Below are 14144 nucleotides of genomic sequence, written 5' to 3' on the forward strand. Positions count from 1 at the left end.
CAAGGAGACCCACTAAGCCCCTTGTTGTTTAACATTGTGACGTGTGATGTGGTAAAGGTTACTCAGCAAGGAATAAAGGATTTGAAAATATATTTATTCGCAGATGACATGGTCAATGGATCAAGTTCCGTACATGATGTGCAAAAAGCTGTAGACAATCTAGACAGGTGGGCAAAATATAACAAGATGAAAATTAACACAGAGAAAACAGTGAAAATGACATTTCGGAAAGGTGGCCGAGGGGCCGCAAGTGACAGGATATACATAGGATCTACAGTCCTCAAGACTGTCAATACATTTAAGTATCTAGGACTGACCATGCAAACAACAGCAACAACCTATAGGATTCACATAAAGTCTAGAGCAACGGCGGCCACCAAAGCAATATATGATATTAAAACAATTACCAAGCTTTCACTAGAAACTGCTATGAAACTATTCGATGCGAAAATTGCGCCAATTGCCACGTATGGACTGGATATTATATGGGATAAACTGGGTCTGGCAGAGCTGAAGACGACTGAAACAGTCAAGTCGCGCTTCCTGAAACCTGCACTGGGAATATCAAAATACACAAAATCAAGACTTGCATATGAGCTTGCAAAGGAGACCTTCTTCATCGAGGACCTCCGAATGAAGCGAGGGCTTCCATCCACAGACGCTTGGGAAAAATTACTGCAGCACAGAGTGAAGAAGAGGGAAGAAATCTGGATCGATTTCTACTCAACGGAGGCGATGACGAATAGAACATCGACAAGGACTAATCAAGACATGCGACATTTCGTTAACTCGATGGCGGTCCATGAACTGTGCAACTCTGAGTACTTCCATAACCCAGATGAAACCTGTCTTTGCAAGCTGTGCAGTGAGCATTGCAGTCGATATCATGTAATCACATGCAAAAATCGGGGATTATCCATTGTGAACTTCTGTAATAGTGGGAGGTGACAGTACATATGACAAACTTTGTTTATACCATACACAATTTGTGTTCTGTATCTTTATTAATTATGATGATTAATAAAGAGTTTATTAATTAATATTATTTGAGTAGATTTCCTTAATGTTTACGTTATCCCAAGATATCAAAGCATCTGCACAAAGCAAAAAAATCAGCAAATAAAATAAAATTTAAACTGGGTTTTAAAAAAGAAACAAAATGACCAAATGCATAGGTCGTGATTAATTTACATTATTTAAAATTAATGAAAATTAAATTTACTTCTGAGAGAGATTAACCTATGAAATTATCTTACAATTAATGAAAATTGAATTCACGTCTTAGAGAAATTAACCTATGAAATTATCCTATCCCCTTGAGAATTACGTATGCGTACAATCTTAAATAAATTGAATTTGAGAAGTCATTCTTTGTAGCTCAGCACTACCACGACCTCTGCTTAGTGGCAACCACCACAATGACAGTGTCACGATCCATGAAGATTGACGTCCTTCTGGGCTGCTCCATTTCTCCAAGTTCGGACAGCAACATGTGTTCCACGCTGTCTTCTTTCTTGATTCACTTCAGCTCATACGAACATCGAACACAGTTATATCTACAGCTGACAAGAATTTCCACTACACTGTCACGTAACCATTTACGCGCTGTTATCCGCTAAACATATTAACTTAGTTCACCTGTTTACTTCTCTGCTATCACCTCGCCTAGTAACTTATTTCATTCTTATCTCCCAAACATTTTTGCTCAGTTACATAACACGAGTCTCTGCTTCTTAAATAGCTGTCTTAGAATTATCTGACTAATTTCCATAGCGCGATTTACAGCTGAACCTGTCACGAAATCGCAAAGATTACAAAGTTCTACACTTCTCGTAAAATATATTTGAATTCTTCTCCTCAAGAACGGATAAACAATGTTCAAACTGTTCACTTTTACTGACTATCCGGTCTCCTACTAACAAAGACGTTACATGGACTCTAATCTCTGAATAATGTCATAGCTCTGCCTCTCACAATTAAATTCACTACTACCGAGTTAAATATTCTATAACACAAATGATAAAGACTCCTCTCGAAAACGAAGTTCCTGCGTCTAACCAATGCTTACTATTACAAAGAATAAGGTCTCTCTCCAAGCCTCCACAGAATTAAGACACTCGATATCCAAACACTTATAAGAACAGACAGGAGAAAAAGACTCTCTCTTGCGTATTGTCACCTGTTTTATTAACGCACATCCTCTTCTTATATACATAATCAATCGGAGCACTAACCATATTCTGGTCTAATTACATTTCGCCTCACTGTACTTTATTTAGCGCGTCTTTTTGGTTTCGTATAAATGACTCTTCCTGCAGTCTCCACCAATCATAGAACATACACCTACTCGCTACCCTCGCTCAGGGTGACAAAATATGAAATCAGTAGTGAGTGACGTTCCTGTCCATTGTTGTCAACAGGAATTTCGTCTTGCTTCAAAATAGCCTCTCGAGGTCACGTTCCGCTCGGACATTAGCTCCGACGCCCTCTCCCTTGTTTAAAATATACTCTCGGCTAACCCTTCACCCAGATAACTGGCGCCTGCCATATCCTGTCCGCTTATAACGTTTGCCATATAATGAAATACAAAATTATGAAGGCTGTTATTTTAATATGTTTTTAATTCATCCGACAATTTTGCCGTATTATCGGTATGAGCGCGCCATACAGGCTCAATATCCAATGTAAGATGATCCATTCCCATCGCGTCTACCACAGCTGTAGAACTCGTACAGATTTTCTCTCCATATATTCACTTGCTCCGGATCCCTTTGCTGTGTCAAGTACAACATTCTAGCGTAGACTCTTCTCTGAATTTTGGGATGTAGCCCATCTGCATATCACCCTGCACAGAGTGCAGCTGTTTGTCATTCATTGCGATGGCGCTCTCCCAATATAGGGAGCATCTCCAGAAGCTAGGTACTCGTATAACGTGGCCATTTCATTGCTGTGCATTTACTACTACTACTACTACTACTATATGTTTAGGCTTTGGACCTCTTTGCATCCTGAGAAATTCACAGAGCCCTCAAGTAGCATTTCGCATAAAATTGTGTCCTTGGTTAGTCTGGAGCCTCTGCAACATACCTGAGACCGTTTCTTGCATGTCAATGAAGGCTACGACAGCGGACCAGGTAGACCATCCATTCTGCAACGGCATATATATCTGAAGCACCTAGTACGTCCACGGTACACCTACCTGGGGTAAGGAGTGACCTCAGGTTGTGCCTCCAAGGGCTCTCACTGTGGCAGTGTTGGGTAGTGAATACGACTCTTGCCTACGTCTGATATTGCTTTCATTTACTTGTACTCTCCATTTTCATTTTTCTTATTCGGCCTCTCTTGGTCAACTACTGTCCTCTTTCCAACCAGACGGTGTTAGTACTGGTTATATCTACTATTTACTTGCTGAGGGACAAGGGCCTCCACATATACTTTTCTAGATGATCAGTATTTACTCTATGTTGTGTTAAAGTAAGCTGTAAACAGCTATTCAGTACTAACTTGCTGAGGACCTCCAGCGGTACTCTTACAGAGGTGTACTGTGTGGTGTATTAAAGAAAGTGTATAAACAACTATGTAGTGCTAACCTACTGAGTGACGAGGACCTCTAGAGCCTCTCTTACGGACGACCAGTGAGTGCAGTAGTACGAGTGAGCTGGCAGAGCGTGTACTAAACCAATACTACGTGTTGTGTTAGAGAAAGCATGCAAACTACAGTCAGTCTAGCTAGTGGCGCTGTTAAGGACCCCGCAGACCGCACGGGGCTGCGGGACCCATTGCTTTTGAGGGGCCCTTAACTGTTTCTTAATTCAGTAGCTGAAGAGAAATTCTATATATTGATAATGCTACAGTACACAACACATTCTCATTTGAATTACAGAGGATTATTCCAAACTTAGGCCGTCGTAGTGCAGAGCTTCTTTCATCAATAGCAGTACGGTAGTTATTTCTGAAAGAAAGTGCGTTTCCCAGCCTGTTCTAATAATAAACATCCCTTGCTGCCACTCACAATAATCAACAAGGATTTTGAGCAATTCGCCAGTTCTGAGATCCCAGTAGTCAGCGAAGACGCGATAACAAGGACATGCCCCTTATCTAAACTCTAAATACTGAAATTTCCAGCCTGTTTATATTACTCAGCAGTCAATGTAGCTCTGCAGGCTTACGATGGACGGCTGACTAGTAAATTATTTGGTCCTAGGAACGAGATTATTTCTTAATATTGCGACGGTCGGCGTGTTCTGGTTACTTCAATTGGAATATGCATTTCGCGTGTGTGTGTGTGTGTGTGTGTGTGTGTGTGTGTGTGTGTGTGTGTGCGTGTGTGTGTTACTATTTTGTCGTTGTTCCCTGTAATAACGTACAATCATGTACTGCTAAATAAACTTGTAACTTTCCTTATCAGGAAATGAGGAGGACATTTTCTATTATGTGGTTGGGAGGGGGGGGGCGAATTCTTAGCCCCTCTACTATGTCTAGCACTGACGTACAGACAAGTAAGGACCCCTTGCGCGCACTCTTCAATGTACAGTAGACCAATGCCGTGTCTTGTTCTATAGGACGCATGCAAACCACTGTCTAGTACCGACATAGAGACATACAGTATGAGGACCTCTAGCAGACACTCTTCAGTGTACAGTAAACCAATACCGTGTCTTATTTTACAGGAGGCATGTAAACCACTGTCAAGTACTGACATCCAGCCAGATGTGGACCTCTTTGAGACACTCTTCATTGTACAGTAGAACAATACCGTGTCTTGTTCTACAGAGCGCATGCAAACCACTGTCTAGTACCGACATACAGACATATGTGAACTTCTTGGAGACACTCTTCAGTGTACAGTAGACCAATACAGTGTCTTGTTTTACAGGAGGCATGTAAACGACTGTCAAGTACTGACGTCCAACAGATGTGGACCTCATAGAGACACTCTTCAGTGTACAATAAACCAATACCGTGTCTTGTTTTAAAGGAGGCATATAAACCACTGTCTAGTACCGACATACAGACATATGTGAACTTCTTGGAGACACTCTTCAGTGTACAGTAGACCAATACAGTGTCTTGTTTTACAGGAGGCATATAAACGACTGTCAAGTACTGACGTCCAACAGATGTGGACCTCATAGAGACACTCTTCAGTGTACAATAAACCAATACCGTGTCTTGTTTTAAAGGAGGCATATAAACCACTGTCTAGTACTGACATACAGACATATGTTGACCTTTTGGATACACTCGTCAGTGTATAGTAGGCCAATACCGTGTCTTGTTTTACAGGAGGCATGTAAAACACTGTCTAGTACTGACATACAGACATATGTGGACCTCTTGGAGACACTCGTCAGTGTATAGTAGGCCAATACCGTGTCTTGTTTTACAGGAGGCATGTAAACCACTGTCTAGTACTGACATACAGACATATGTTGACCTCTTGGAGACACTCGTCAGCGTATAGTAGACCAATACAGTGTCTTGTTTTACAGGAGGCATGTAAACCACTGTCTAGTACTGACATACATATAGATGTGGACCTCTTGCAGACACTCTTCGGTGTATTGTAGACCAATGTTTTGTCTTGTTTTACAGGAGGCATGTAAAGCACTTTCTAGTAGTAACGTACAAGAAGATGGAGACCTCCTACAAGCACTCTTCCAGACGATCAGTGTGTACAGCAACACGAGTGGACTGGCTCAGTGTATCGACACCCATGACATAGTTCTGCTAGAAAAGGCGACGTTGGGTGCCAATTTCTTGGTAGGTATACTATCTACTTTCTAAAATTTATAGCACTGAACCTTCTGGACTGTCATTGCCGTGTGTGTGTGTATGCAGGAACGCCGTGTTAAGCTACAGTATTTTAGGGTACATAGCAACTTGTTGTTTGTACTATTTCTTTTTTGATATTTTGCTTTACTTCGCACTGACACAGATAGGTCTTATGGCGACGATGAGATAGGAAAGGCCTAGAAATGGGAAGGAAGCGGCCGTGGCCTTAATTAAGATATAGCCCTACCATTTGTCTGGTGTTAAAATGGGGAAACCACGGAAAACCATCTTCAGGGCTGCCGACAGTAGGGCTCGAACCCACTATCTCCCGATTACTGGATACTGGCCGCACTTAAGCGACTGCAGCTATCAAGCTCGGTGCTTGTACTATTTAGGCCCACGTTTGTATTCGTTGGCCCAATACATAATCTATATTTAGTGAAATTCAAATGTTGTTATTGAGTGAATATAATATAGATATCAGGGTATAACTCTTAGAACGACCTTGGGTAACTTTAGTAAAATAACCTTGAATATCTGGATTACACCGCTTTCCAGTTATTTCGTCTACAAAGATTTGTTAATTACTCTATCTTCGGGACTGGGTGCTTCCATTTGTCTTAATGCACATCTCTTCATTTGTACACAACACACCACACTGCCTGCAACCAGAGAAACACGTATTAGCAGAATACGTCTCTATAAATTGTATTGGCGTCAGGAAAGGTATACAGTCCTAAAACTGGGTCACACCCGCGAACCCACCAAGGTGTTAGATGGGTGGAGGAATTATTATTATTATTATTATTATTATTATTATTATTATTATTATTATTATTATTATTATTATTATTATTATTACGTGAATACCTGAGAGCGTTTGTTTTCATTCCTTTTCTGTGAACTTTTTTTCGCTCTTTGGTACAATTAGTTCCAGACATTTCTTCGGTTTCTTCTCTTGGCCAACTTGCCATTAGTCAACTTTAGAATCTGAGTATCTCGCTGTTCTGGATATCTTCTTGTGTGATTCCTGCCAATTTAGGGTCATGTTTTATTTCCCCGATCATTTTATACTGTTCGTTCTGGCTTTTCTGAAGGAATTCGATTATTTGTTTCGTTAGTTTTCAGTGTTCATTCTTTTGATGTATCTGTGCATTAGGCACACTATTGTCTTTAAAGGAAGTTCTCTATTTAATTTAATTTAATTTAAGTCAATAGTTCTCGTTACTTAACGTTGATTACTTTAATTATTTAATAGTTGCTTAAAGTCATAAACTTATAATATGCCAGTTTTAAAAATTAATTTTGTTTTTTATTTAACTGCATTTTAAATGATTTTAATCTTAACTATTTAAATTATTTTATTATTACTGATGTAAACACAATGTTCTTAAGTGTAAGAGAATACCTAGAGCCTTAACTTCGAAAATAAGTAAATGTTTATCTGTGTTTCATAATGTCACTCGGAATGTATGTGTTTTGTTTCATTTCCACTTTGTTCCTGAATGTGTATTGTTCGCCTTTGGGTCTTACACCTAGCATTTTCTTTATGATTTTACATTCACTTCTCTCACTGTTTTTAGTACTTGCTTTCCTACTCAGAATTAGTGTTCCTGATCCATAGAATTATTTAATAAACATATTGTAGTGAGTTTCGGGTGTTTGGAAATACACATTTTGTAGTAGATATTTTGGGTAGGTCGATGTGTTGTTTCCATTTTTTGGCATCTAATTTTACTGAGTTGGTTTACGGACCCTTTTCCTGAGTTGTTTTACCGAGTTATTTAAATTGTGCGAATCGGATGATTTTGTTTCCGTGTGTTTTGGTATTGTTTGTTGTAGTGATGTACTTTGTTTCTTCGAATGATACCTGGAGACCCGACTTTCTCTTTCTCTCTTTTTTTAGGACTCCGAAATATTCTCGAGCCTTTTTTTTTTTTGCTAGTTGCTTTACGTCGCACCGACACAGATAGGTCTTATGGCGACGATGGGACAGGGAAAGGCTAGGAGTGGGAAGGAAGCGGCCGTGGCCTTAATTAAGGTACAGCCCAGCATTTGCCTGGTGTGAAAATGGGAAACCACGGAAAACCATTTTCAGGGCTGCCGACAGTGGGGTTCGAACCTACTATCTCCCGAATAGTGGATACTGGCCGCACTTAAGCGACTGCAGCTATCGAGCTCGGTCTCGAGCCGTTGAGATGTCGCGAGTTAAGATTGCTAGGTCGTCTATAAATTCTTACCAATCTATTTTCTTCTATCTAATGTGAACGTAAGATTAGTTTCCGTAATGATACCATTCTGAATTGTTTCCTTGAGGACACAGTTCAAGATTAATGGAGATATTCCACTTCCTTGTCTCATTTCTGCTTTGATTTTGAAGGATTCAGAGATTTTTCATGAATTTTTAACCTTGTGTGTGTTTTAAGATAACAAGGGTACTCTTTCGGTACATGGAATAATGATTCGCGATCAATTAAGCTCATCTGAAGTCAACAAATGTGCAGACTAAATTGTTGCTACAAATTCTTTGATATCTGAATATTAGCTATAGATTCATGATTTTCTTTTGACATAATCTGCCTGGTTTGAGCTCTGTTTGATATTCTACAGGTTTTTGGTTCTGATTTGCTGTGTAGAGAATTTATTTGGATAGAATATTGTAAGTAACTGACACTAGTGAGATTCCTCTAAAACTGTTTACATACGTTCTGTCTCCTTTTTTTTTTTTTTATGAAACGAGTGAATAAATGCGTTTTTCTAATCCTCTGTAACTTGTTGAATTTATTGGTCATTTATTTTAAGGTGTTTGGTCCTGATGAATTTAGAAATTCTGCTACAATTCAATATTCACCAGATGATTTATTGTTTTCGAGTCTTTCGGTTTAGTGTTGATTTTGTCTTCGTCTGGAGGTAATGAATTTGGATTTGTTTCTTCTTGTTCTTGTGGTGGCAATATTTCTGCAGGCTTTGAGCAATTGAGACTTCCTAAATGTTTGTCAACTCATCTGACGTTTTCTTGATTGCTTAGTACCAATTGTCCATTATCTATTCCATATAAGAAACTGTGTGTTTTTGTTCCTGTAAGTTTGGTTTTGAAGGCCTGGTAGAAATTTCAGGGGCTGTGTTTTGGAAATATTTCACGATTTAGAATGTTTGCTTTTACCGAGCGAGTTGACCGTGTGGTTAGGGGCGCACAGCTGTAACTTCACGTCCGGGAGACAGTGGATATGGATAATTTTCATAATTCCTGTTGAGCTGTCTGATTAATTTTGCTACTTCTCTCCTGATTCACAAGAATGTTTTGCATTTTTCCTTTCCTTCCGATTGATATGGACATAGTGTCGGATTTTAATTTTTGTTTTACATTCCTTGTTCCTTCAAGGATGTTTTGTGAGTTTATTATTATGATTACGATTATTATTATTCACTGGTAAATGCATCTGTAATTTATCAGAGATAGGATTGATAATATGTTTGTTTCAACATTTATCCTTTAATTTCTCTTTCAATTTATAAACTATGTTTAACCAACTGATTTTTTTCATATTATTCTTGACTAGTCGATTCTGAAAACCATGGCCTCTATTCGATCATATTCCAAATATAGGAAGTTGAAACATCAACTCTTGGCGATAACCGCCACTTATGGTCTCTATAAAACAATATTCTCGTGCTGAAAGCTAACAATCTAATCTTGGAGCCTGAAAAGAGGAACAGCAAGTATTATATGAAAATGAGCATTTCCAAGACTTGAATGATGTCTGTGGGGAAGAAACCTGAGAGGATTGAATACCAGGTACGGAATACTTAACTGGTTCATTTCACGTACTTAGGACGTGCATTCTGTCAGGATAGTAAGTGAAATGCTGTTTGCAAATATTAGATTGTAGGGAAATGTTGTTAATTCACATAGGCTAGTAGACTGAAGGCTGAAAGGCATAACTGTCTGTAATGATGTATTGTACCCTTTGAATTAGGGTTATGGGTGCAGTATGTATGTATGAATGAATGAATTAATTAATTAATGTATGTGTGTGTATGTATGTAAGAAAGAATGTAATTTACTGTTGAATTGAAGTCTTATTTCTCTTCCCTAGGCGTGCTCGGAGCTGGTCACGCCACTATGCTCTTTAGGGCGTGACAATGATTTCTTCGAAGCTGAGCCGTTCAATCCTACCACATACTCCAACATGTGCTTAGCACGCTGGGGAGTGCAACCGTTGTTTGACTACGTCGCCAAGACGTTCGGTTCGATAGGAGCAGGGAGTAGCAGCAACATCGTCTTCACGTAAGTGAAACTGTTCATTTTTTATTTTAAACAAAAACACAACATAGAAAAATGAAAATAGCTAGACAGATGATCTGACCATGTAACCGTGACCACCGATTCCAAAAATAATTGTTGTGTCTTAACACTGTTGCACTAGAATCGAAGGATAGACACTAAGGCTTAAAACACAGATGTATCGAAGAAATTTGAATTTCTGACAGGTAGACCACATCACCAACGAGAAGATACTCAGTCGTACCAGAAGATCATGGAAAGACCTCATCTTTGCAGCATTTTGTGTCCAGTGCTTTAACACACAACACTGCACAACACGTCTTTGAATGGTACTCGTATTTTCGTCCAGAATGATAACAATGGCGACTATTTGCTGAATACTGAAAATTATTAATATTGTTTTATGGATGTCCATTTTAATGATAGCCTCTTGCCTACTTCGTTAGTCTTTTTTTTAAAGGAAATGAAGTTCTTCTAAGTTGTCATCTGCATAGCGGATAGCATTTACTCGCTTCCCATTCATTTTGCTTCCTTTATCAACTTCATCGAGGGCGAAGCGAAAAAGAAGCAACATTTGCTATTTCATTAATTCAGAATTTTACTCACACATGCAGTACATGATGTGCTCTGAAGATGTACGGACGTACAAGGAAAATTTTAAATCTCGCTGGACATTCATTCTGCCACTTAACGGAAGCTGTTGCAGGCTTTCTGAGAGTGGGTAGGCGACAACTGCGTAGATAAGTTGCCTTTTCCGCTGAAAGTCTTCTGCATTCGATTCGGATATGGCGAGATTTTCGGCGTAAAATAAGTATGTCTATAGTTCTGGAACCGAATTTGGGCCGGAGAGCTTTATAGTATACGAACGTTTTAAAAGAGAAGTCATTTCTAGTCAATACTGTGTCCAATATTTCATTTTAAAGAGGAAGGACAATTGTATCTATCAGTAATAGCCTGACCTCGCTATGATGCCATCATGTGATACAATAGGGCTGCCATTTTGAGGTACTAAATTCACTGTGCCGCGTGCCAAACAGTTAGACTCCAGCATGGTGGTATGTCGTATGAGGTGTTCTTTGATTCATATCGGTGAGTTATACTAGTATATGGTAAAGACATTAGTGCAAACTTTAGAAAATTGTGGTGCGAAGGAATGAAAAATATCATTCTTTCACCAAAATGTCACAACATATGAATAATAAATGATAATAAATGGGTTGAACATTTTCTGAAAGGTATTGGAGAGAATGGAACGGCTTGTCAGAATTCGGAAAGTCCAAAATCACATCCATATCGAGCAAGAAGAGACTTATCGAGAGCGTTAAGGCGGGCGAGCGTCAGCTGGCTGCTGAAGCCCCGGTCGAGCACATCCGCTTCCCTACTTGTGTAAAATGACTTGAAACTCATAATCTTGAAGATTTGTACATTTGTTTAGAATTAAGAAATGCAATTTCAAATTCACACTGTCTAAGTACTTTATTTGGAAAACACCCCTCGCGCTGTACGTATTTAACATGAAACTTCTGGTTGTAATGCCGACACAGACCTGTTAAAATGTTTTTCTTCTTTCTGAAAACCTAGAACCATCCTTGACTAAGTTTTTTAATAAACTGTGCTTTTACGCTAAGTAATTGTAAAATGTGAAATTTATGTTGCAGTAATGGGCTAATGGATCCATACTCTTCCGGCAGTATCCTATACAACGTATCAAGTAGCGTGCAGGCTTTCAACATCCCGGGAGGATGCCACCACATGGACTTCCGTTTTAGCCATCCTGAAGATCCTTGGCCCGTGGTGCAAGCAAGGGAGTTCATCAAGACGCACATCTCCAAGTGGCTTTCGAGTGTGTCACCTATTGAACCTCGCAGAAGACGAAATGAAATCTGAGAAATCATGACGTGATCAAACTAAAGACACACTTAGTGTCATTAGGACACAGTTCTACAGATGTAACATATTCTCGAAATATTTTCTGTACATAAAATTTTATATTGGGTTCTGAAAGATGTTTCTATTGTAAGAAAGGTGTCTACAGTGCCCGCAGTGTGAACTGTTGAAATGACACCATCCTCACCACTGCTCCCTGAGATCTGCACAGGCTGAAATTCTTGTGCACAGCCTGGATCGACCTGAACCGAATCCGAACCCGAGAATACCACCTGGATGGTCCGTTTGTCCTATAGTTTATCATTTAAATTAATTTTAATGATTCCCGATTTAAGCAATACTTTTATGACAAAACGTATCATTAAAGTCTTCAGCTATCTGCATATCTGATATCTTACTTCTTGTGGAGTTATTGTTAGGTATACGTGCTTTTTCCTTTTATATGCATTTTATATAATAGTGTTTATGCGTTTTGGAAATAAGTTAATGTGATTTATTTCCACGGATCCAAAAAATCGGATCACATGCAAAGTACTTGTACATTGCCCTCCTCATGCAACCCTAACTGAACGTGCTAATGGCTGCAGGATGTTTCTTCTCTTTAATTTATGAGTAAAAATCATGTTTTGCATTTTATTTCAGTCTTATCACAGCCAAGATAATTAAAATTCTTGAGGAAAAGGTCGAGGTAGACAGCGACGATACTGAAAATAAAGTGTATGCTACAGAGAGTAAAAAAGACAGACTTTGAGAGTGATAAAACTGATGTCGAACATGAGTGCAACCTTAACCACCTTGGTCTGCTCATGTGATATCCAGACTAATAAGAAACAAAACTTGAAGAAGCCGAAAACTCTCTCGAACTTTCACGAGAATCTATCGCACCTTGTTCAAAATCAGTTCAAGCTGAAGCAGTTGGAGATGTTGAGCTCCCACGTAAGAGAGAGAAGCAACATTTTAGTTAGAGGAAATCAGATCCTCATCCTGTGTTGATTACTTAGTGCGATACCTGTCTCAGAAACTGTATAAACATGATAAGCACGATTGACATTTATTTCGTAGTTTTAAATTGGACAAAAGCAGTAATTGCAACGATCTATAAGCAAGGGAACAGGAAGGATTGCAACAACTATCGAGGGATCTCATTAATCAGTATACCAGGCGAAGTGTGCACTGTCACCTTGGAAGAGAGGGTGGGATCAGTGGTTGAAAGGAAGTTGGATAAAGACCAGTGTGGTTTCAGACCCCAGAGGGGGTGTCAGGATAAGATTTTTAGTATGCGGCAGGTAACTGAAAAATGTTACGAGAGGAATAGAAAGTTATGTTTATATTTCGTAGATCTAGAAAAAGCATATGGCAGAGTACCGAGGGAAAAGATGTTTGCCGTACTGGGGATTATGAGATTAAGGGTAGATTATTAAAGTCCATCAAAGCCATTTCTGTTGACAATTGGGCTGTAGTGAGAATTGGCAGTAGAATGAGTGCTTGGTTCAAGGTACTTATAGGGGTTAGACAACGCTTTAATCTCTCACCTTTATTGTTTATGGTTTACATGGATCATCTACTGAAAGGTATTAGGTGACAGGGAGGGATTCAGTTAGGTGAAAATGTAGTAAGCAGTCTGGCCTATGCTGACGATCTGGTCTCAGTGGCAGATTGTGCCTAAAGCCTGCAGTTCAATATCTTGAAACTTTAAAATAGATGCAATGAGTATGGTATGAAAATTAGCCTTCCTAAATTTATGTCAGTGGGTAAGAAATCCAAGAAAATTGAATGTCAAATTGGGAATACAAAACTGGAACAGGTAGGTAATTTCAAGTATTTAGGATGTGTGTTCTCTCAGGGTGGTAGTATGATATGTGAGATTGATTCAAAGTGCAGTAAAGCTAGTGCAGTGAGCTCGCAGTTTCCATCAACAGTATTCTGTAAGAAGGAAGTCAGCTCCCGGACGAAACTATCTTTACATCGGTCTGTTTTCAGACCAACTTTGCTTTATTCGAGTGAAAGCTGGGTGTACTCAGGATATCTTATTCTTAAGCTAGAATCAACAGACGTGAAAGTAGCGAGAATGATTGCTGGTACAAATAGATGTGAACAATGGCAGAAGGGTACTCGGAATGAAGAAATGAAGCCTAAGTTAGGAAAGAACTCAATGGATGAAGCTGTACGCATAAACCAGCTTCATTGATGGGGTCAT

The 14144-nt window shown here is 39.2% G+C and overlaps 1 protein-coding gene across 3 annotated transcripts in view; it reads left to right on the top strand.

Annotated features, from left to right (window-relative positions):
• LOC136867280 (lysosomal Pro-X carboxypeptidase) overlaps positions 1-12163 on the top strand; it is a 137977-nt gene extending 125814 nt beyond the window's left edge. For 2 of the 3 annotated variants that reach the window (XM_068227066.1, XM_068227067.1), the window contains 3 exons: positions 5596-5763; positions 9873-10063; positions 11719-12163. In XM_068227066.1, coding sequence (XP_068083167.1) covers positions 5596-5763; positions 9873-10063; positions 11719-11947 — 588 coding nt within the window. In that variant the 3' untranslated portion in view covers positions 11948-12163. The remainder of the gene's footprint in view (positions 1-5595; positions 5764-9872; positions 10064-11718) is intronic. The other variant, XM_067144431.2, reaches the window with a different exon arrangement.
• The last annotated feature ends 1981 nt before the right edge of the window (positions 12164-14144 follow it).

This window comes from Anabrus simplex, chromosome 3 (assembly GCF_040414725.1).
Source record: "Anabrus simplex isolate iqAnaSimp1 chromosome 3, ASM4041472v1, whole genome shotgun sequence".
Classification (NCBI taxonomy): Eukaryota; Metazoa; Arthropoda; class Insecta; order Orthoptera; family Tettigoniidae; genus Anabrus; species Anabrus simplex.